General features: G+C 38.0%; 1 protein-coding gene, 1 non-coding gene and 1 pseudogene across 4 annotated transcripts in view; 1 reads left to right on the top strand and 2 right to left on the bottom strand.

Moving 5' to 3' along the window:
* Pcmtd1 (protein-L-isoaspartate (D-aspartate) O-methyltransferase domain containing 1) overlaps positions 1–25,823 on the bottom strand; it is a 63,926-nt gene that overhangs the window by 7,118 nt on the left and 30,985 nt on the right. For 2 of the 3 annotated variants that reach the window (XM_052175988.1, XM_052175986.1), the window contains one exon: positions 12,974–13,076. Coding sequence is in view for 1 of the 3 variants with exons in the window: in XM_052175986.1 (XP_052031946.1) it covers positions 12,974–13,076 (103 nt within the window). In the remaining 2 variants the exon portion in view is untranslated. Of the gene's footprint in view, positions 1–5,288; positions 5,474–12,973; positions 13,077–25,823 lie in introns of those variants that run through there. The other variant, XM_052175987.1, reaches the window with a different exon arrangement.
* Positions 298–404, bottom strand: LOC127682033 (U6 spliceosomal RNA). Its single transcript, XR_007977335.1, has one exon. It is a non-coding gene; the product is annotated as a U6 spliceosomal RNA (small nuclear RNA).
* LOC127680499 (60S ribosomal protein L39-like) lies at positions 23,792–24,030 on the top strand (annotated as a pseudogene).

The following is a 25,823-nucleotide window of genomic DNA, read 5'->3' on the forward strand; positions in this document are numbered from 1 at the left end:
AAACAAAACATTAGTTCTTTGAGAAATCCCCATAACCCTGTCCTTGAAAAGGCAAGTCTACCAAAATTAATTTTAAGGATAAAATATAATTAGGAAATCTTATTTAAAAATAAGTGAAACTTAACACTGATCAAGTATATTGTTTTGTTATCTATGATACAGCATACAAAGCATTAACCTATTTTGGGCCATACGGAACTTTACTAAAAGGATAGAGGTAAATATAATGAAAGTCATCAAACTACAATCTTGAGATGCTTTTTTAAATTCAGCTTTTGGTCTTTCTTTTTTTTTTTAAATAATAGGGAACGCTTCACAAATTTTTGTGTCATCCTTGCACAGGGGCCATGCTAATCTTCTCTGTATGGTTCCAATTTTAGTATATGTGCTGCCCAAGTGAGCACCCCAATGATTTTCTTAAGAGACGCAAAAGGAGATGTGGTTTCAAGGTTCATCAAACCAAATCATAATGCTGATTCCTGGTAATATTATACATCAACAAACTATATAGACTTCAACGTTATTTCTTAAATTCTATCAATAAAGTGAAAAATAGACTACTATACAAACTAAAATTGAAACCTCAATGCAAAGGCAATTCTTTTTACCCCTTAGACCTTAAACTCAAGCTGGGCTCAAACTCCTCAAAGTCCTCCTGCTTCAGCCTCTTAAAGGCTTGAATTATAGTGTGAACCACCATTCCCAACCATATCCAATCTTTTAAAACTAATTCTTAACCTTTTGATAGCAATAAAATCAAACTGGATTAAGCCACTATTACAAATTAAATAATTTACAGTAACAGTTTGGAATACACTAAAAAATGACCAACTGATTTCATTCAGAATCAGTTTTGCTTTAGAAAATGTATCCTTTGATAATAGTGAGCTTACTACATATCAGTTCTCATTAAAATTCACTAAAGCTTAGATACATCAATGGACATCCATTTAAGGAGTCTACTGGTTTTGTGCCTTGTCTTTCATGCCCTACTGTCTTTGTAGATGGGGCTAAAGGAAAGCAGCAAGGGTTGAAAGAGCTAGGAGGTCGAGTTAAGAAAAAACAAAAGTACTCAATTCCACAACGTTGAAAAACTTTTTCACTGTCAACTCCATCTCACTGCTTATACTTTTCCGAATTCCCTTCTAACATTTTGGTCTCATGCTGAGAATAAGGGGACACTATGTTCTGGATGTACTGATTGTTGTCTCTTTCAGAGAAACTGTGCTGCAATGTGCTCACCAAGTACAGCAATGCTGAGAGGTACTGACATCTTTAAGAAGGAAGAACTGGTAGGAGGTAACAAAATTATGAGAAAAGCACCTCAAAAGGATTAACTCACATGTCAAAGGGGTGAGTTAGGACTCACAGAACAAAACAGTTGTTACAAAGCAAGATCACCTCAAAAATGTTATATATGAGCTCATCATGAGATGTTGTCTGTCGTGTCCTAATGCAGCAGAAGGTCCCCCCAGATAGCTTGAGTTCTGTTATGACAACACACACCAACTTCCAAGTACTACTACAAGATGTGTACACTTCTCTGAAGCTAGACTGAATTACTTCTCTCTGATTTCATGTGAGAACCATGAAGAGCTATTCCTGTGTCTGTGTGTGCTGTTCCTTCATCCTAAATGCCCTTCACTGGCCACCCTTAATTAATGAATGTCCACTACACTTTCAAGTTACACTTAAGATATCAACTTCACAATGAAATCTTAACCTTTGAAAGTATTAGCTTACCCACATTAGCGGTATTTAATTTTTCTCAGAGATAAGACGACATAACCCAACCTCTACTTGTTTAAAATAGGGTCAAAATGTAATTTCATTCTAGATTTATATATCTTAGTAGTGTATGTGTATAAGTTTCGCCTGTATGTATGAGATGAATCACATGTGTGCCTGGTACCAATGGCGGCCACTTAGAACTGAGTTACAGATGGTTCTGGGCCATCGCGTGAGCGTCAGGAATCAAACCTGGGCACTCTGAAAGAGCAACAAATTAAATTCCCTTACCCAGTGCCTCAGTGCTCCAGCCCCAAAATGTAAATTTTTGACTTTAAGTAATCATACTGCGAATCACCTGGTTTACTTTTTATCAAATTTATGTTGTGTTCTTTTTAAAATTATTCGAAGAAAGTTCTATCTGAAAATCTTCATCCTTTAATTCACATCTACAGAATCTTTTAAAAATTCAAAAGACTTTGAATTGTTAAAGTTCTCTTACAAATCTGTTTAAAAAAAGACAGCTTGTAAAACTAATATCTAAGAAAACACCATTGGAATTGAGTAACCTGGCCAGGCAGTTGTGGCACATGCCTTTAATCCCAGTACTTAGGAGGCAGAGGCAGGCAGAATTCTGAGTTCGAAGCTAGCCTGGTCTTCAGAGTGAGCTCCAGGACAGCCAGGGCTATGCAGAGAAACCCTGTCTCGAAAAACCAAAAACAAAAACAAAAAGAAAAGAATTGAGTAACTTATAATTAAACCACAGAAGTTATTCAAGATTTTTGTGCCTGGTTTAAAAAAAAAAAAAAGTGTATGCCTCTCAACAAGTTCCTCCCAAGCAGTTCCTGTTAGTCTGGTCAGGCACATGTGGTCTAACGTCAGCTATAGGTACTCACTGCAAGCACAAGCGAATGCACAAGTATAATTTTCTCATGGCAGTATAATTTATAATTGCCATAAGTGCTTTAGCATTCAGAATATGACTCCTTAAGAATGTAGGTGAAAGGAAACAGACAGACCTGGAAATCAGAGGCTTCCAGGAAATTAAAAGCTTTGATCTGAAAGGTCTAGAGCCATAGTATCTAAGATGACAGCCATTACCCACAGACACTGAGCCCTTCAAATGTGGCTATCGCAATGCGAATTTATATGTGTATAAAATTCACACACATTTTCAAAAACTTTGTATAAAAAAGTAAGCTATTTAAATAATACTTTTACAATGCATACCAATAGACAACGACAGTTAGAAAGGACAAAATATTACACAGCTGGCCATCTGCTTGTCTCACACAGACAGGTGGTACAAGAACATTCTCCTTAAAATACTGTTTTCTCTTTGGAATATTTTCCTTTTTGGTTGGCTCTTGTTTGGTTGGTTGGTTTTGTTGGTTTTTGTCATCTCTGGGTATGTCTAAATTTAACTGCATCACTAGCACCTATTACAACTAGTACCACCAAATGCATTTATTCAATTAAGGAAAACATCTAAGAAAAACATATGGTCTATATTATTACCTTTTCTAACTACCAACTTTGAATAAGAACTCAAATCATAAAGTAAATATAATGATCACAAAATTTAAGAACTAAAGAGAAATTTGCCTAGAAATAAAGTGACAGTGAATATACGCGCCCACTGCACTCTACAGTGATGCTGTAGTTCAGATCATGATGCCGGTTGGTAAAGGCACATTGCACTTGAGTGATACAGTGGTTCACAGATCTTGATGCTGACTGATAACTGCAAAATTCTACATAAATTGTTTCAACATGTGAAAGAAATCAAACTAACTACTGCCTTTAATGTTATATAGCTGAATATCTAAAAGCATGTTCATTATTCTAGTAACAACCTGAACTTTTCCCCTTCTAATCTCCAATTTCCCCTAATACAAATGAAATAGACTTCTAATTCACTTACTATAATTTTAACACACTAACTTCCTTATAGAGAACACTATAATTTGGGAGGGTACTAGAATTAGAAAATATGGTAAGATGGCTCAGAGGGACCTGCTGACAGGCCTGATGACCTGGGTTCAGACCTTGGGACAACATGGTGGAGGATTAAAACTGATGCCCAAAAGTTGTTCTTGCCCAAGTCCATGCCCCACTCACAACAAAATAAATAAAAACATATTAAGAAAAATAAATTTAAATCCCAAAAGTACTGTACTATTCCTATTGATAAAAATTGAGGCATATCTAAAACTGCGAGAAAATGTTGGCAATAAAAACATATAGAAAACAATTTGTAAATACAAGTGACCACCAATGTCTAACGGTGTTAAATAAATAAAAAAGTAAGCCAGAAAAGAAATGTCTCCACAAAGTATCTATTCAATCATTATTTATTATACTTAATTATACTTAATATTTGCTACCTGTAATAAATTTTCATAAAGAAAACAGTTAAGAAAAAACTAAAGTTGTATACTGGTAACATTTTAAAGCTTTACATATAGACAGAGATTAACTTTTTGTACAAAAGTTAGCCTCCAGTTGCTTCTGCGTAGCATACAGTGGAGATTCTGAACCCCCTGAGTAATGTCACAAATCCTTTACAACAGCATTCATGGAATAAACCCACACCAATCAGCTGGACAATGACAGAGATTCCACTGCTGGCCTTTTTATTAAAATCTTATGAATTATGATCATAATTTAATTCATTTAATTCATAATCTTATGAATTAAAATATACTCCTGTTAAATGTTGGCACATTTATAGATATGCTTATTAATATGCATGACAAAAAAACTGAATCAAGACATAGATGGTGGCTGTTAGCAGTGTTATGTTATTAACCAGGTATAACTCCTATTGATTCTTCTAAGAAGAGTAAAACCAAACAATTCTTAGTTGTTGACTATTCCAAAAGCTGTGCCACAACTAAATTTCTTAAAATGTACAGAGGCAAAGTATACTTTAATCCTTAGCAACAATTTATGTGATCTAGAAGACTGAAACAATAAACTGTCTAGACCTTCTGTGTATAAAACAGCACTCTGGGTACTGATAAATTATATATGTAGTTCAGGTTAGAATATAGAGGAAAGGGAAATCCAAATTCCATCTTTTCAGACAAAGCACACATCACATGAAACCTGAGAAATGTAATAAATCTACCAAATGATAGACAAATATATGTAGGTATATTTAAGAATGGTTGAGGTATTCTTTCCCTGGTTTTATATTAAAATTAGATGCTTGTTAAAAATAGGCAGGTATTTTTTACTTTTATAAAAATCCCCAAACAGAATCTCCTAAATAAACTCACTTTCCTGAGTCACACTACCAAACAGTAAAGTTGTCTGTATAAAGGAGGGGAAATCTTAAAGTTTTTAAAATGCCCACAAATTCATTCACCTGAGGCTTATTACGAGTAAACCTGAAAATACAATGACTGCTGCGAGACTCCCACACAGGAACACACTTCCCTTGCTCTAAGCTGTGCACTGAAAATAATTTATGGAAGAGTGCAGACCATACAGACATCTTGGCTGAGAACATAAACACTTGTCATAAAAGTAAGACGATGATCCCAATCACTCACCTTAGCAGTGGCCTTCTTCACAGGTGCATGCTGGATCTTCATCTTCAGAGGGACAGATGATTTCAGTCACAGCGGGGACCTTGCCAACTTGCCCATATAATTCTTTTGAAAAGCAGCTAGGAGACCAGGGTGACCTAGCCTTGCCCTGTGGCTTCCCTCTTAGACGGGTAGTCTAGGTCTAGGAGCTGAAAACAACATTCCCCTTCAATACACTGTGAGCTTGGGGCCGGCGACTGCACACCTAATTTATTAGGTGCCAGAGAACAATGACATTGAAATGGCAGAAGGACCTGGGAAAGAGTCCTACCTTCTCACATCTTATCCAAAACTAACTGACAAATGAAATCACAAAATCTTTTTCTTAAAACAGTTCATTAAAATACAGTTTGAGTTTTAAATGACTACTTTGTTAAAAATAAGACAACACTTTAAACATCTCTGCTAGGCTAACAAGCAACTCTTGATCTTGAAATATAGCATTCAAATACCTTATAATCAATAACTAAACTGTTGAATTAAAATTAGAAAACAAAGACTTTACCTTTTCAAGTGTTTTCCCTTCCAACTGCATCAGACTCATTTACAGCAATTCAGGAATTATTTGAAGCAAAGTGTTGAAAGTAAATAAAGTGCCTTTGTTTGCACTGAATAAACAAACCCATATTACTGTGGCACTTTAGAAACCCACATTATTGAAACAGTCATATAGTGTTTTATAGAAAACCTGACAGCTAAGTCATGTAAATCCATTACATTACTCCTACACAGATGTTAATATATATATATAATTGATAGTTCTTTTACTATTTTCAAAGGTTCTCTGTCCCAAACAATGTGATTATTTGTTACATTAAAATTTATCTAGCAAAATTTAACTATCTGTGGTTCACCCCTACAACCCCAGCACCACAGAACCTAAGGCCCAGGATCAGAAATTGGAAGGTGATTTAAGCAACTTAACAAGTCTCTGTCACAAAAAGGGGAGGGGGACATGGAAAATTAAGTAAGAAATGACCATTTCTGAGATGGTTGACTCTGAAGCCTGGGCTAGCTTGAAACACTGACTCAACTGCCTCTTGTCTTCCAAGTGCTGGGATTCCAGGTATGTCTTATCACGATCAGCTCAAACCCATGTTTTAAAGAGGCTGACAATGTAGTTTAGTGTTAGTATGATCAAGGATGTATAAAGCCTTGGGTTTTAATTCTCAGTACTGCTGGGAGTAAAGAAAAAAATGCTTACAACTTGCAATAATTTGTATAAAATTATCTCTGGACACTATTAGTATACACAAACATCTGAAGGGTATTGAGAAATACTGAGGAAAATGAACTAATTACAACAGCAAAATTATTTCAATACAATTCTCTTTAAAATGAATGACATAATAAACTACTCCAGTGATAAAACTGAATACAGAAGTACTAATTTTCAAGTACAAATCACTGTAAAAAGTAAATCTTTAATAAATTGTATATAAAACCAGGATACTAATTATTGCCATACATCAGTGACATCTTTTGAAAACGACCAAAGATAAAGAATGCATTGTCTTTCACTTGATAAAGCTAAGCAGTCCTGTCTTAGTTGACTGTGCCAGTGTATTTAAAAACATTAGTGGTGTTGCCTGATTCCTATCTGAAGGAAATACATGATTCACATAAAGGTGCTACTTTACATTTCATAACTAAAGCTAAGTGGATAGGCTATAGTTTATTGGAACAGCTCAATTCTAGGACAAACCGATTTTTAAAAAAATCAATCAATCAATTTTAACTGGCCAGAGTCTAAGGCAGTGGCTCTCAATCTTCCTAATGCTATTACCTTTTAATACGGTTATCATGTTATGGTGACCCCCAACCATAAACCTTTGCTTCTTCATAATTGTTTTGCTACTGTTATGAATGGCAACAATAATACCTTATAGTCCACCTACGAAAGGGTTGTTCAAACCCCAAAGAGGCTGTGTCCCACAAGCTCAGAACCACTGTTCTAGGACAAAAGATTTTTCTCATCTGACCACATACTTACTACCTTTTCCATTATTTATGACTCATTTATGTGCCCAATTACAGAGTAATAATAGTCCATTCTATATAGAATAAAGATACAGATTTAAAAATCATTTCTAATCTTCTCTCTAGTCATCTGGAGCGAAGATACACACTCTAATGACATTACAGGAACTTCATGCAGTATGATTCCAAAAAGCCAAATAAATATGTACATATGTATTAAATAAATGCATATTACATAGCTATAAATAAATGTTTTACTAGTGACAAGCTCTTCCATTGGGTCAAAGTTTACGATTTAAGCTTTTCTTTTTTTTTTTTCTTTCTTTTTTTTTTTTTTTTTTTTTTTTTTTGGTTTTTTGAGACAGGGTTTCTCTGTGTAGCCCTGGCTGTCCTGGAACTCACTCTGTAGACCAGGCTGGCCTCGAACTCAGAAATCCACCTGCCTCTGCCTCCCAGAGTGCTGGGATTACAGGCGTGCGCCACCACCGCCCGGCTGATTTAAGCTTTTCTAACAACAACACTCATCCAAGTATTCACACCTGGACAAACATATTTTATTTACTGCATAACTACTGATTTGAGGGTAATCTGACTCCTGCAGCTTCCTCCTCCTCTTGGTGACTAAATGTAGAAGGCATGAGGTACTTTTCTGTGCTCACAGATAAGCACTAGGGAACCCAGGAAGAAATGTTAAACATGTAGGGTCACCTCTTCAAAGAAGAGATGTGTATCTGTTTACAGACCAGAAAACTGGACAAAGATGTAGTTAGTTAATAGCCTGATGATCTGTGCTGTCTATTTGTAGAACCAGGCCTCAACTGACTCCACAAAAGTTTCACACTTATCTCAGTCATTCTTCCTAGACCCTTATCTTGAACATTGTTTCTTAGTCAATAGAGCCCATATTTATGGAAAAGGTCACATGTACTTTGTGAAGAGTTTCAAGGTAAGTTTGTTGTACACATGGAATAGAGTTAATTATCATCAGGAATCTATTTTTCCCAAAATTGTCCAGTGCTTAAATATGCCTAAAATAAACCGTCAGTGTCAGACTAGATGTTGAAGCAGGCCTGGCTACTGAGTCCTGCTGAACTGGATTTCTTTGTGTGGAACATTACTGTCCTAGTTATAGAGCCCCTCAACTAAGCACCTAACCTTTTCAAAAAACTCCAAAATAAGGCCCCAATACCAATCTAGAACAGAGTGAACTTTAAAAAAAAAATGGTCTTTGAGGGCTGTCAAATGAACTTTGGCTTAGTGGGTAAAGTTGATTGCTACCAAATCTGATAACCCCAGGACCCATGTAATGGAAGGTAAGAATCAACTCCTGGAAGTAAATGCAATAAAAACGCTTAATAAAATAAATAAAATATAACATTGTGTCATGTGTGGAGATTATTAGAGGTCAATAAACTGCCAACAGATGGGTAAGGCTACGAGAACATGGCTAGATCATTCCTTTAAAAGATTGGAGCCATCTTCTCCTGCAGAAGCAAAATCACTGGCAACCATCAGAGACCATTGAGTGTAGGAATCCTGAAAATTTATCTAGTCATTTGTATTTATGAAAAACTTTGAAAGCAGACTAGTTCAAACGGAAATTCAGTGGACACTAAGTAATAAGCAATCCCTTCTCTCCAGTTTCCTGGGGCCAAATACAGTAAACTGAGGAGCTGTTCTGTGCCATGTGCCTGTTCATGCAGTGCCAACATAATTCAAAAGCCACACATTAAGCACACTTTTACTCAAAGAACAAATATGATTTAAGAGCTAAGACCCAACTTTGTACGTCAAACACATAAACACACCACACACTGATACACACACACACACAGAGAGAGATATTTCTACATTGTACATTAGATATTCTAATACTGGTTAGTTAATAGATTTCTTGCCCTCTCTTTTATGAGAATTCATCCTGATCCTAGCACATACAAGTAAGAAAACCTTCGAAGCGTACCTTAAAACACATACAACTCAGCAATACTATTGAAGAAAGGAGTTGATGGAGCGGGTGGGGCTGGTACGAGGAGCGGGAGAGGAGGAGTTGATGAGAAGGCTCACCGGACGAAGAACAGCACTAGATTTTAAGCACTGTTCTCTCCCTGCTAAATTCTAGAGATGATGAGATACCAACACAAAATTTAATGACCCATTTTCCTTGATCTCTATTTTGACACACACACACATATATCCATAACAATTAAATATGAAACCGTTTACAAGAGAAACATTTTACATTTTGCAAATGTTCTAATTCTTTAATTGAAAGAAAGTAACAATATCTTAACATTAAAAAATTTAAAGAATCAAGATACAGTTATGATAGAAAGAAAAATATATATCCTCTGATTACCAAAACCAAATTATGTAAAAAAAGAATAAAAAAGTAGCCAAATGGACAACTGATTGTTTGAATACATAACTTTGAATACATAACTTTCTATCAGTTGCTATCTTATGTAAAATGAAACAATCTCCTAGTACTAGCTATTCTTTGTATACAAGAATATGATTGAGTTCAATAAAAGATACTGAACAATAAGTAGTATTTCATACCTGTTATATTAGTTTGTTAACTTGACACAAGCTAGGTCTTCCGGAAAAGAGGAAATACGAGAAAAAAAATGGCCCCATCATAGTGGCCTGTAGACAAGCCTGCAGGGTATCTTATTGATTAATGATTGATTTGGGAGGGGCCAGACTACTACTGTGGCAATGCTATCCCTAGCTAGGCTGGTGGTCGTGGGCTGCAATAAGAAGGCTGAGCAAGGTGCAGGGAAGAAGTTAGTAAGGAGCCACCTCTGTGGCCTCCCCTTCAGGTCCTGTGTCCAGGTTCCTGCGTTTGAGGTCCTCCCCTGACTACCTTCAGTGACTGACATTAAGCTGTAAGAAAAAATATATCCTTTCCTTCCCAGACTGTTTTTGGCCATGGTGTTTATCACAATAATAGAACCCTGACTACAATACCACCCACCTAAGAAGTAAAATAAAATTGCTCCAACTGTCTTCTTTAGAAAGGATTAACATAAAAATGTTTCAAAAATAAGCTACCAAACTTCAGCAACTATGATAAACATCTGGTTTATGATGTTAAGTAGAAGAGCAAAAACATTCAATGGCACAGGAAGCACTTAGATCATTTTTGCCGAATGCTATGGCCCATTTTAGAAATTATTTTACAAACCTGTATAACAGTAACAAAATTTCAAATACAGAAAAACTTTGATCATTTTTCAATTGTGTGAAAACTTTTTTTTTTTGAGACATAGAAAAGGGCTGAGGAGGTATATATACCGGGGGATGCTCCCCACGCTCAAGAGAACCTACGTTTGTATCCCCCAGAATCACGTACAAAGCCTGGCAGGGTAGCACACACTTGGCTGAGTTGATGAGCTTCAACAAGGGTGAGAATCCCTGTTTAAAACATACAGACAGATGAAGAATGAGGGAGAAAAGAGATCCCTGGACGTTAATCCCTGGCCTCCACACATACACCTCATGCCCATACTCACGTGAGCGCAGGCACAAGCACAGGCACATGCACATGGACACGCGCACGCACACACACACACACACACATACATACACCATTAAATAAATAACAAAAGAGATATCTAAATAGCCTTCAAGATTATTTGTTGTATTATACAAAATGAAATCATAGCATTCTTCGCTATTACCCAGATCATGTCACAGCAACAAACCTGCACAGATTTGCCTTAGTGACTTAAGTCTTCCTTTAAGTTTATTGAATAATGACCAGAAATTGAACCTTCATGTATCGACAGATGAGATGTACTAACAACTAATATGTAATACACCTTATTAGAGATTTTTAAGCCTTTGCTTATATTATTTTTATACTTTTTAAGTTAAAATATATTCAAAAACTTCTTATGGGCAGTTAAGTTTCAATATTAAGACATAGTTTACAGGAAATCAAACAATTAAAAAAACCCAATAACTAAATAAAAATTAATCTTGTCTGTTATCCCAAAACTCAGCAACCACATTAGTCATCAGGCAGGAGAAAAATGAAGACACAAACAGATGCTAAAGTGTAATATCAATTTCTTATTAAATAACTTTAGCTAATAACTTTGATTTCTGTTAAATGAGGTTCTACTTTGGAATAAATGCAGTAGGCAATTGAAAGTAACTGAGAGTATGAATTAGGTGTTAATTACTCCTGAAGAAAAGTTATTCAGAGGCTGGAAAGATGGTTCATCAGAAATCTGGTGTGCTTGCTCACGCAAAGGACCATGGGTGGACTGCCAGCGCCTACATGGCACCTCACAAATTGTCTGTAACTCCAGTGCAAGGTCTCAGATACCCTCTCCTGAACTCTGTATGTGCCAGACATGTATGAGATTGTACTCACAGACATGTAGGCAAAACACTCATACAAATAAAATAAGTCTACTAAAGATGAAAGTTGTTCAACAAATTGATATTTACTTGGCCCCACTTAAATCTATTTTGTGTATTATAGAAAAAAAATAACCCGCGCATCTCAACTCCCTCAGCCCTGCCTGAAGCGCTTAATGACCCAGCTACAATCACACCTCTGTAGCCAAAGCCTCTGCTGGACGGCAGGAGCGGAGGCGCTGCTGTGGGGCTGTTCTGTTTGCTTCAACCAGTCCAAGCGCTTTTTCATACTAGGATAGATACGAAGCCGTAACAGAGAAGATTTCAAAAATGCAAGGGCATTTGGAGGAGGGAGAGAACAAAGGGGCAGGAAGGAAGATGCTCAAAGTGCCCTTGGATTCTGGAGCTCTCCCCCAGGTTTGTGCTCTTGAGATGAAACCTTGGGCAGTGGCCCAGATCCCCCTACAGATTCTCCCACTGGCATTGACAGCCAGGGCTCGGGATGAGTGAGAGACCCCTGCTAAAGGCCAAGTCTGAAGTCTGGGTCAGTTTGTACACTGAAGCCTTGTTGTATAGTGACAGTGTTGTATGCGCCTATGCTTCCTGTCCCTGTAAAGGCTTTCTCTATTAGAAACCACAACATGCTACGCAGAAATAGGACACAGTAAAGCCCTACATAGAGTAGGCTACTCCAAGTCATAGGGGCCATTTCACATTCAACCATCGAGTCCTGGTTCCACAAAACTGTCAAGGCAGAATTTCAACGCGACTATCCCCAAATCTTCACGTTCACTGCGATCAAGGATCAGCATCTATGCAATGCATCGTGCAAAGAGAAGCCAGGGTAGAAGTAAACAATTCCATCAAACAGTTTCCCAGACACGATCCCACATGACACATACAGATGTATTTATAAAGTAATTTCTACTAAATGTATTATGGAGTGAGTGAGGAGGGACCTTTGTATGCTGGTATGTTATGGGCAAACAGACAATAAAAAACTACCAAACAAAAGGCCAAAGCCAGGTATAGAATAGTACCGTGAGCACAAACATCTTGTTTTCCATCCAAAAGTTAACTACGCAACATTTAATAAATGAAAGATCAGTAATCACATATTTATCTATAATTTAATAAAAAAATTACATGGTAACTTCTTTATTGTTTTACTGTAGAGCAAAGATTTCTACTGTATTCATTTAACCAGGATTAATAATCTGATATTGTTTAAGAATAGGCATACTACAAATATTCATTAATTGCTTCACAGCAAAAGTACAGGGATAAATACGTACTTATCAAAGCTGTCACTATTTTTGATGAAGCTCTCCAGTTTTTCCTTGGCATACTCCACCACGTCTGAATGAAGTTCAATCCCATGATTTATTCCAAAAGGACCTGTAATTATATAAGCATTTTTACAAAAATATTAATGATATTCCCAGAACTCTAATTTCTGTGTAATTATGTATTATCAATAGCATTAAAAGGGGCAAGAACTATGCAAACAGCTACTACCTGGATTTCACAGTTGAATGGAAACCTGTTTACATCACCTATTTTCTGTAAGAGGAAGGAGTGAGCACAGTACTAACAGATTACAAAGCTGAAACTTACACATATCCACAGAGATGTTTTGTCAGGACACTATGGTCAAAATGGTCACATATCCCCAGGTTTAAGGTGCAGTGATGTCACACTGTTCTTCTGAAGTTGGAACCAGACTGTGCCCTAGTCAGCACCCTGCACCTCCAGCCCTCTGCTTACTTCAGACTGGCCTTCATGCCTCCATGTAGGCCAAGCTAGTCTCTAACCTGTGGTTTTCCTGCCTCAGCTTCTGAATAGCAAGAGGGAATAATGCATCGCCATACTGATGTATCTTTAACCATCAGCTTCACTTTATTCAAAATCTGGTTGTTCTCAGACATGTAATTAAGAGTTCCAGCAAGCTTCATGCTTTTCACACCACACTTATTTTTATACATAATAATGGCTGGAAAGACCTCTCAGGAAAAGGGCTGGGGAACAAGCTTACTCTCAGTGCATGACTGCAGTTGACAATCAAGCTCTCTTCGTCGTCTAAAATGGAGCCCAAAAGGTTTTCTGCTCTACATTCTTTTACTGTAATCTAAGAGGCTTCCTAAGAAGGTTGTGTTGTCTTCTCACTCTTGTTTTGGAGAGTCTCTCTATATAGCCCCAACTATCACAGAACAAAGAGAGTCTCCTGTTTCTGCCTCTGGAGTGCTGGGATTAAAGATGTGTTCTACCATGCCAAGTTTACTAACAGAATCTGTAACTAGGAGTCCTCTAGTGTCTGTCTTTATTAACCACAAAATACTTTAAGAAAAAAATCAACTACAAATGAGCAAATTTAGATGTTCAAATAGTACAAAAAATATTTGATATTTGCATTATGCAATGCAGAATGACTTCAAGGGTTGGTCCTATCACCACCTTTCCAGTCACAGGATTACAAGAAATAGTCACAAGCTGGTTAACCTGAAATATGGTAGTTTTTTTTTAAAGATTTATTTATTATTATACGTAAGTACACTGTAGCTGTCTTTGGATGCACCAGAAAAGGGCATCAGATCTCATTACAGATGGTTGTGAGCCACCATGTAGTTGCTGGAATTTGAACTCAGGACCTTCGGAATAACAGTCAGTGCTCTTACCCACTGAGCCATCTCTCCAGCCCCAATAATATGTTTTTTACAAACATACGTCAGAGCAAACTAAGGCAATCCTAAATACTTTCTGTTTCCTTACTTATACCCTGGTAAGCTTTCATTTGAAATCTGAAATCTATGTTTAGCATTCCTTAATATTCCTAATACTATAAACAGTAAAATTCAAGATTCATTACAAAAAATATTAGATGGAAAACTTCAGTTTCCAAAGGAGTTAATATATGAGGGGGAAAGTTCAGCCTAAAAGTGCTTGGAGGGGAGTCAGATAGAGGAGGGGATGAGAAATATGCCCAACATATATTCTAGACAATAAAGGGCTTGTTCAACCTTTTAATAAAATAATAAGATAAAGTATAACAAAATAATAATGAAAGCATTTGCTTTAAAGCTTGTTCAAGTTAAAGCTGTATTGTAGACAGTCACCTATAAGCGAAGCTGGTGAAGAGAAAAACGTGGGCTGGTCTTCCTCTCCCTGCCAGAATGCAGCACCTTTAAATCTGCAGCTACCAGTAGATGAAACTGTTTAAAAGTAGGCTTAACTTTTTCCTCCTGGTCTTTTTACAGACACGAGGACACATCTAGTTACTTGTTTCTAGTACCATTTTTTTTGGGGGGGGGGGGGGCGGTGGGGGGTGGATTTTTTTTTTGAGACAGGGTTTCTCTGTGTAGCCCTGGCTCTCCTGAAACTCACTCTGTAGACCAGGCTGGCCTCGAACTCAGAAATCCGCCTGCCTCTGCCTCTCAGAGTGCTGAGATTACAGGCGTGGCCACCACCGCCCAGCTCTAGTACCTTTAAAAGTTAAAATTAAGGCCAGGCATGGTGGCACACATTAAGTTAAAATTAAAAAGTTAATATCAAACTGCTACCACTTAGTAATACACAGTAAGAAAACCACTGTTGCACCAATTAATTTTGCTTCTACCTTCTATGCTCCATTGAGATAAAAATCTAAGAGAAATTTATACTTCCATTATCCACTAAGATTTTAGTAATACTTTTCCAACATTTTATAGAAAAAATAAGACAAGTACAAAAATATTGTTGGTATTCTCTGTTTCCCGTAAGACAAATGCAAAGGCTACGAATCTGAAAATGAAGTTCCCATTCCTATTTTACACAGGAGTAGGTCAAAAGGACAAAGACAGTCTGTTCCTTAAAGATGCTTCTATAAATGTCTGAAAGCAGGCTATCAACTTTTAGACATAAGGTCGAAATTTCAGAAAATGTCTTTATTTATTTTTGAGGTTATTATTACATTATTTTTCACCTTCCCTTCCCATCCCTCCAAACTCTTCCATGCTCCGGTCTTTCAAACTCATGGCTTTTTCCATTAATTTTTGTTACATGCATACATATATACATATATGCATACATATATACATATGCATATCTATTACATATATTCCTAAATACATAAATCCAACCTTTTCAGTTTAGATAATGTTACTCATATGTATGTTTTGTGCTGATCAATTTGGTATTGGATAACCAATCCGTGTCCTCTTCCCTGAGAAAGACTGTTTCTCCCACTCTCAGCATTCTTAAGGAAAATTTTGTATTTATATTATTTTTATTTTATATGCAGTTGCTTTAGATATCTGTGTGAAGGTGTCCAATCCCTAAATGTTAGAGTTATAGACAGCAGTGAGATAACATGTAGGTGCTGGGAATTGACCAAGGTTCAAAGGAAGAGCAGCAATTGTTTTAACTACTGAGCCATCTCTCCAGACCCATCTTAATGAAATCTCTTAATGTTTTCTCATCTCACTTGTTTTTCATGTCATCTTAATACAAGAGAGTTAATAATTCGAGGAGCAGAGCGTGGTGGTCCAGCGGTAACCCCAGCACTCTGAAGACTGAAGCAACAAGTCAAGCTGGAAGCCTCAACCCCACAGCAAATCTGACACAAAAGATGTGATTCCTCAGTAATATCTTAAGGACTAGTTTCACACGCAATATAAATACACACACACACAAAAAAACACTCTATTCAAATATCTGTTTTAAAATGGATTGTTTACTTTTAAAGCAAAAAAGAAACCTATCTTTGTCACTTAATAATCAAGAAGTCATTAACATTGAAGTATATTTAAAAGATGAAAATATATTAACAAAAGGCAGAATTCATGGACAGCAGAGGCAGTCAGCATCTAAGAAAGAGCGTGTGCTGCTCCTGCAGAGGATGCAGGTTCAGTTCCCAGCACCCATGCTGAGCAGCTCAGGGATGTCTGCAACTCAAGCTCCAGGGGAATCTGACACCTCTGGCCCCACAGGCACCTGAATCCTTATATACATACTCAGAGGCAGACACAGACACAGACACAGACACACACACACACACACACACACAGAGAGAGAGACAGAGACAGACAGACAGACACACACATACACACAGAGACAGACAGACAGGCACGCGTGTACACACACACACACACAGACAGGCACATGCACACACACACTTAAAAACAATAATGGTTAAAAAATAAAGAGTAGAAATGAAGTAGCAAGGTTACTACATGAACAGAACGTGCTCTCACATTAAGTTGTCACTGATACAGGACAGTGCTGATGATAGTTAAACCTCAGAAAGAACACCACAGCAAAATAAAACACAGGAAACTAAAGGCACACCAGCTGCTTCTGAAAATGGAAACTGGAAGGTCTAGAGTAGGAAATACATCTTGGTATTATACACTGTAAAAATGTGTTTTGTCCATAACCCACCACTCAAAACCTAACGAACCAGGGCTGCGAAGATGGTGAATAGTAAGGGAGTCCCATTGAACTGTGGGAAACCAATTCTGAATCCTCAGAACCCAGGCAAATCCAGGCTCCTTGGATTGTCTGTAATCCTAATGTTCCTACTGCAGACTGAAGGCAGAACAAGAACCCCAGAAGCTCACAGGCCAAGCAGTCTGTCAATGCAGCAATGAACAACAGAGAAATCCTGTCTCAAGCACCGTGCAAGGATGACAACGGAAATGAGGATGTCCTCTAACGACAACACGCATGGCCTGGCATGCATGTGCCCCGCCCCACCGCACCTCCACACAAAAATGGGTTTAACAATGTCACCTTCAGCCACACAGTCAATGCCAACATGGGTTACATGAGAACCCATCACAGGAAAAAAGAAATGGCATTGTTTGATTTTAAAGCAATATAGAAGTATATCTTTATCACTTAATAATCAAGAAGTCATTAACAATGAAGTAAATTTAAAAGATAAAATATATTAATAAAAGGCAACATTCATGGACAGGAGAGGCAGTCAGCAGCTAAAAGCATGTGCTGCTCCTGTAGAGGACCCAGAGAGGATAAAAAGGAAGAAAAGAAAAGAGAAAACTAGGAACATTTAGATTTTTTAAAAAGTATTATAGTATATATCAAAAACAACAGTACAAGTTGCCAATGGAAAAAAAAGAAACTACTCCAGAGGAAATGTAAATGTGACTTTGTATTCAATACAACCCAATGTTAATTATTCACATAAGCCATGGCAGACTTTCATGAAATAATAAAGGCTTCATTTCTATAATATATAGTTATAAAGAAAAAATTCTAACAGGTGATATAACATTTAATAATTAACTTTTTAAAGAGAAAATAGGAATAGAGTCAGTGTAAATAAGAGGGGGCTGGAGAGATGGCTCAGCGGTTAAGAGCACTGACTGCTCTTCCAGAGGTCCTGAGTTCAATTCCCAGCAACCACATGGTGGCTCACAACCATCTGTAATGGAGATCTGATGCCCTCTTCTGGTGTGTCTCAAGACAGAGACAGTGTACTCACATACATTAAATAAATAAATAAATAAATAAATAAATAAATAAATAAATAAATAAAACAAATAAGAGTTACTGAGTTACTAAGAAATATGTTGGTATTCTATTTTAGAAATTATCTTTAAGACCGACTAAAGCTCAGTTATGATAAATAACAAAATTAACAAAATTCTAATATCATAAAACCAAAAGCCAGGCGGTGGTGGTGCACGTCTGTAATCCCAGCACTCTGGGAGGCAAAGGCAGGCAGATTTCTGAGTTCCAGGCCAGCCTGATCTACAGAGTGAGTTCCAGGACTGCCAGGGCTATACAGAGAAACCCTGTCTCAAAAAAACCAAATCCAAAAACAAAACAAAACAAAACAAAACACCAAAACCTATCTTCTTTTAACAGTTGTACCTAGCTCTAACCAGTTCACATATTCATCAGTTACCACTTACTCGATAATTAAAGTGCACTTGTAAAGGTCAATCATTACTAGGCAAAACACAGTAAGTACTTTGTACTTACAGCAGTGTCACCTTCATGTGATACCCCACAGTTGGGGCACTGTGATGTGGTACATGGACACCTATCAGACAGACAGCTATCAAGGAAACCCAAGTGCATTACACTACACAGATGAAGCACATTCTGCTGTTGACATTTCCTATAAAGTTAACTCACACAACACAACCCAGACAAGAGGACTTCCTAACATTTAGCTGGAAAAACTGAAGGGAGGAAATGATCAGACGTACAATTTTACTTAAGCACGTCAAGGCAGAACTGTGTGCTCACTCTTACCCTTGGAGCAACCTAGGATTAGTTGATAACTCCCTGAAGTTCTTACTCTAAAAGGAATCCTGAGGATCGACAACTGCTTACTTAAAAGCACTTCATTTGCTGTAAAGTATAAGAGTTCCAGAACATCAGAAGTTACGATGTGCCCCATCCCCACTTAGAGACCAGGTCAGGGACACAAGAACGCTAAAACCTATAGAAGTAGCTCTCAGCCACGGTGGCACACCAGTAACCTGGAAACCTAAAAGCAGGACAAACTGGACCTGCTTGAAGCCATCATGCCTGGGCCCTACTGCAGATAGGTCAAAGGCAATCCCTCTGGGGTGTGGCCTAGTCAGGCTAAAGTAGTAACACACAACTAGGGCTCTGAAGCATAAATATACCCTCCAAGTTATTATACAAAGTCCAATCTTGTTTTTTAGACTTTCTAACACACACACACACACACACACTCGTCTCTGTAACTCTGCCTGACCTTTACTTCACTTCTCAGCAGTCTTTTGCCTCAAGACAGCATTATAGGCATGTACCACCATGCCCAGTTCAGTCTGAGTGATTCTAAGTGTTTTGAACCATTCAAATCCCTGTTCTAATTTGTAAAGTAATAGCAAGAGTTAACAAATACTAATATAAAAGCATTTCGCTAATCCTAATATTTACCACAAGGGGGAGTACATGAACTGCTTGTTCGGTTTTTATGATACCAAGATAAAGTCAATGACATTAAATTGTACATGTTAAAATACTTTTTAACAAATTATATTCATTACTACTAACTCTAATTATGTAAGATAGGACTTTAGGAAGGGTAAGTAAACTTGTAGACTGTGACAGGTAAAAAATGAATTATAGATGGTATAATGTATCAAAACAAAGAGCAAGGTTTAGTGGCAAATGTATTTAATCACAGCACCTCGGAAGTGAAAACAAAGGATCAATAGTTCAAGATCACTTTGGGCTACACAGGTAAGCTCACGGTCAACCTAAACTACATGGGCTATATTCTCCTCCCCCCCCCCATTAAAACCAAACATGGATAGGTATGCTTCCCAGAGATCCTTACAGTCTATCTGTCTAACACTGATTAGCAGCAACTACTGTCCAACTTTTCCTAAGTCTTACCATGTAATAGTTTAGCAATTCTGAAAATGAGAAACTTCTCTCTTTTCTAGGTTTGGTAAAGTCTCATGAAAACGTCCTAGATTTTGCCAGTAACATCTTGCAAGGCACCAGACCCTTCTAAGTCTATGTTGATAACTACTAGTTCCTTTTTACTTCATTTAAGCTACGTATTTGGGTTCTTGAGATAGTGTATCATGAGTTTTTGTTATTGGCTTTTTGAGACAGGGTATCATTGTAGTTCAGGCTGGCTTTAAACTCTTAAACTTGCTATGTAATTAAGGGTTTTCTTAAAGTCATGATTCTCCAATTTCAACTTCACACAAATTTACACTGCTACAGATCTTGATCCAACAAAATTAAGTTCCCCAGAATTCATTTTCATTGGCTTTTTCCCACTTCTGAGTCAGGGTCTTATTTTGTAGCTCAGGCTGGCCTTGAACCTCTTGTTCTGTACTGGGATTACTACAATGCCCACCTCACTTTTACTGCAGGCATCCAGGTCCCAAAATGACTAACTCGTACTGAAATGTGAATTTATTGAGCAGAATGAAAAAGAGCTAATAGGAAACGTGCTATAATTCTCTTTTAGGCAGTTTCAGCAGCTGGTCTAGGGTCTAATGTAAATACGTCATAGAAGTATGATAAAGAGAAAGAAACTGCAAATTTATATCAAAACTACTGCCAGGGAATAAGTAAATCTTACAAATAAATATACTACATTCAAAACTAATTTAATAGAAAAATCTTCAGACTAGAATACATATTTACTTTCTATCTGTAGGACAATCTTCTTGCTTCATGCTGACTTTCATCCTTATTAGACATCCATCAGATAAATATTATATTTTTAAAAATCAAGGTGCCCTCAGGGTTTACATTACTGTGGAAGTGGGATGGTCACTGGATTAATGCAAAAAGAGAAAGGAAAGCTATTTCAAAGCATGCCTTTTGATATGCTGAGGGTTTGAACCCTGGAAATGAGTCTGTTGCCTTCTCCACAGCAGAAGACTAAAGAGGCTGATAGTCAAGTCTTTACCTTGCACAGTTTAGAAGAAAACTGCACTTTCACCAAGAAAGGGAACATGGGACAAAGAGAATATAATGAAATTTTTGTATTGTGTGGAAAAGAAATGAGGGAAGGATTGAGTGAAGGACAGGGTAATTTCCTGTGTATCCTGAAGAAATAGGATGTGACCACACTTAACTTTGTCTGAAACAAAGATAGACAGAGAGGGGAAGAACTAATGAAAAAGAGGGCTCACCAAGAGCAGAAGAGAGGGTAGTGAGGGGGTGAATGATCGCAATAGACTGCATGAAACACTCTATTATGCATGCATGCACACACACATGCACACACACATGCACACATACACATGCTCACACACATGCACACACACATGCACACACACACGCGCACACACACACGCACACACACGCACACACACATGCACACACACGCACACACAATCTTCCTAGACTGGAATAGCCCAACCCTGTCAGAAGGCAGACTCAAAACAGAATGTGAAGACCAGTTCCAGGACAAACAAAACCCTCCCCGCAAACAAGCATGGCTATGAATTTCAATTAACTCCTGCCTATACTCGATGCATTCAGCTCAACATTCAACACAACAAGGAAAGAAACCATTGTACAACTGTGAGCTTTACATTACAAGACTGGCTGATGAATTCTCTCACATATAGGGAAACAGATAAAAAAGACAGTAATTTTCTGAAAGTACTGCATTCTTCAAGTAATGATCTGAACAGTCCAGTGTATGTGTGTGTGTGTGTGTGTGTGTGTGTGTGTGTGCGCGCGCGCGCGCGCGCGCGTGCGCGCGTGCACCCAAACAGAGACAGGGAGAAAGAAACAAAGATACAAAGAAACAGAGGGAGAGGGAGAGGTTATAATCTTACAAACTTAAAGCTTTTCCTGGTAGAACCTACTTAACTTTACAAGCTAAAATGAGCTCAGAGCATGACTTGTCTGTGATAGCGCCAGGGACCGGTGTCATATTTATAATTCAAGCTCCACTCACAGGCCTCCGTGCAATGCAGTTTCAAGAGGAGAGAGTTCTTACACCTCTCCTAGGAACATACACAAGTGACTCAACATCTCTGCTCCTCTGCATCAGCTCTGCAAATGTTACCAAAAGCACTGTTCAAATGGGCTCACAAAAGCATCACACTCATGGAAGAGTCACAAAAGTGCTGCACTCACAGGGGCGACAGAAGCTCTACACGCATGGGGCCAGTGTGTCACGAAAGGCCTACATTCATGGAGGATACAAAAGGGGTGCACTCGTGGTGGGTGGGGGTCATAAAAGCACTGCACTCAGGAGGCGTACAACTAAATCTGACAAAAAAGAGGACCATTTGCTATACAGATGATCCAGGTTGGAAAGATATTAATACCAAAGATAGCCAGGTAGTTCAGGATCAGAAAGTAACACTGCTTTCTCACATAGGTGACTCTTAGATCCTAATCACTACACTCTGAGCATCTAGATGGGAGAATAAAGGCTCCAAAAGCAGGAAAGGACATGACATGTACTTTTCCCATGACACAGGGAAAAGAATAGGAGCTACTAGAGTAGGAATGACAACACAGACAGCGAAGGGCACGCTGGGGAAAGAAAAGGCAGGAGCCTGTGCTGAAACCAATCAATGGGAAGGACGCAGGTAGGAACATGCCAGAAAGAAGCCTGTTACTCTGTAAACTAATTTTCAAAATTAAAAAAAAAGAACCATGCTAATAATGCAATACAGGATGTTGGAATAGAAAACAGGATGCACAGATGACTATATAGGACTAAACAGAACAGTGTACACAACAGGACACTTTGACAGCCCAAGTGTGAAAAGAATAAGAGAAAACATTCTCGAGAGAGATTTATTCACTATCATAACCAAGTAACTTTTCAAGAATACTCTCCACAATTACTAAAAAGACAAAAATCTTTTCTTAAAACACAAGATAAAAGATCAACACTAAAACCAATGTTTAATGTAGAAAACAGAATTTTTCCTTAGCATGAAATATGACATCTGCAGAATGTATTTGATCTCACCAGGAACAAAGAGCAAGGGGCAAGACTACTTTGAAGAAGTCTTTACAGAACCTGAAGAAACATTATGAAATTCTATGCTAAGAAATGTTTATAAAACCATAAATGAACACAAGTAATAGTAGCATACAATGAATAGGCTAAAAAAAAGACCACTGCCCAGACAGTGCACCAAAGCTATACAAATAAGCAACTGGTGCTGAACAGATGCTCAGTTCATTAATTATGTAAGTGACAAACTGCACTCCAGTGCAATGACAGTCACATCCACTTAGGTGACTACTAAACGATAAACAGGCTCAGATTCTTAGAAGGGAGGTGTAGCCCAGAGTAAATGTATTATGCTTGGTGTACACGAGACCCTACGTTTGATCCTCAACCAGCAGAGATGGAAATACACAGGCCACTAAGAAGAGATACAGAGTTGCCAGTGAGGATGCAGACAAACCACAACTTCATACAATATTGGCAGGAATGTAAAACACTGAGGCTACATTTTAAGTATGGTAATTTCTTTCAGAAGGAAAATGTAATTTAGCTTCCGTACAACAATTCCAGTTCTAAGATCTACTCGGAAGAAAGAAATTGTCCACGCAAGACTTTCTGTAGGAGTCTCGGCAATATTCCCAAATAGCCAAGAAGTAGCTCAAACACACATCAATTGTGAATTGACTGGAAAAAAAGAAGTGTCTCTTCTCCTTCCCTCCATCATAGTGTGCACTACGCCTAAGTCGGCTTCTCACCATGTCACCATGACTTCTCACAAGACTTTCAGAAGCAAGCAATTCCTGGCCAAGAAACAAAAGCAAAATCGTCCTATTCCTCAGTGGATGGATGAAAACAGATAACAAAATCAGATACAACTTTAAGAGAAGCCACTGGAGGAGAACGAAGCTGGGTCTGTGAGGATTCACGCAACGGCAAGACTGAGGGTTTATACCCAATTGTGGTCAATCAGTATTAACTACTGGATTTCAACATTTTTAACCTGGAGACTTGCTCACGTCTTAAATTAGGGTGTTTGTCCAGTAATAAAACTTAGAACCTTCCAAAAAAATGGGATGACATTTATCTCTCAAGTAATGGACTCCACATATAAGTTGTGAAGCCATAGCTGGGTGACAGAAACCTGATACAAAATATCATTCTGGGATCTCATTGCTATTAAAGGTCCAGAAAGACAATCTAGAGGAGCGACTGGCCACCAAGGCTATGGTGGCATCCAAGAGTGGGTACTACGAATATGGCCTAAGAGAGGTGTTTAAAGATCAGACTGTGGCAGTTTGCACTGTGCTACCATTAAAACTCAGGGACTTAAAAACGGGTAAACTTGAAGCTGGAGAGGTACCCACATCGAGACTCACAACCTTTTGTAATTCCAGCTCAGAGGTGATCCACTGCCTTCTTCTGGCCTCAGAAACACCAGGCACACACAAGGTTTACTGGCATCAATACAAGCAAAATATTCATACATACAGAATAAAAATAAAGGGGAAAATAGTAAGATTTCCAGTATATAAACCATTGTGACTAGAACAAGAAGAAGTAAGAGAAAGCATACACACACACACACACACACACACAGAGAGAGAGAGAGAGAGAGAGAGACACGCAGAGGGGAAATGTGTCAATACTTTCTGAGGACAAAGGCAATATAAGCATTCTAAATAAGGGTCGTTTAACATCCTGCAACAAGTGTCCTGGAGACCGAACACGCTGGTGGCGCACACTGTCGCTAGCCAGCCCCTCTGCTTCCCCTTTAGGAGTGCATGCTGTGGAAAACACGACCTTGGCAGCATTCTCAGCACTGGGACGACTCTGGGACTCTCTTCGGTCACTTCTGATAATGAATTAGTCAAGAGACTGGGAAAACTACTCAAGTTGGAGATATATATATATATATGTATGACTGCTCTTACTAGAATTATAGTTTCTATATTTCAGCTTCTATTGGGAAAATAGGAATAAATCCGCAAGCCGCAAACAAACATACATACATACATACATATATATACACATACATATATACATACACATATATACATATATACACACACATATATACATACATATACATATACACACATGTATGTATGTATGTGTGTGTATATATATATATATATATATATATATACATACACACACACACACACACACATATATATATCGAGATAGGGTTCTCTGTAGCCCAGACTGGCCTCAAACTCAGAAATCCCCCTGCCTCTGCCTCCCAAGTGCTGGGATTAAAGGCATGCACCATCACTGCCTGGCTGAAACAAGATTAATGAGGAACCACCCTCAACTGAATCAGCAGCTATGAGAGTGACAATAATGGTAATGGTTTGGTATTTAGTTCATTTTTAAAAGGTAAAAGGTTTGGGAGGCTTTTTTTTTTCTTCTCTTCAACTTAATTATACAGGAGCAAAGACATTGCTGAGAGTCCCTTGAAAAAAATCCTAAGCTCTGGGAAACAGTTAAGTGAGCAGAACACAATTTATTTTGACTTTAAAACCAAAGGTGACTTCTTCTTCTTCTTTTTTTTTTTTTTTTGGATTTGGTTTTTTCAAGACAAGGTTTCTCTGTGTAGCCCTGACTGTCTGGTAGACCAGGCTGGCCTCCAACTCTGAAATCTGCCTGCCTCTGCCTCCCAGAGTGCTGGGATTACATGTGTGTGCCACCACCGCTTGGCTCAATGGTGA

The sequence above is a fragment of the Apodemus sylvaticus genome, chromosome 3 (genome assembly GCF_947179515.1).
Source record: "Apodemus sylvaticus chromosome 3, mApoSyl1.1, whole genome shotgun sequence".
Lineage (NCBI taxonomy): Eukaryota > Metazoa > Chordata > Mammalia > Rodentia > Muridae > Apodemus > Apodemus sylvaticus.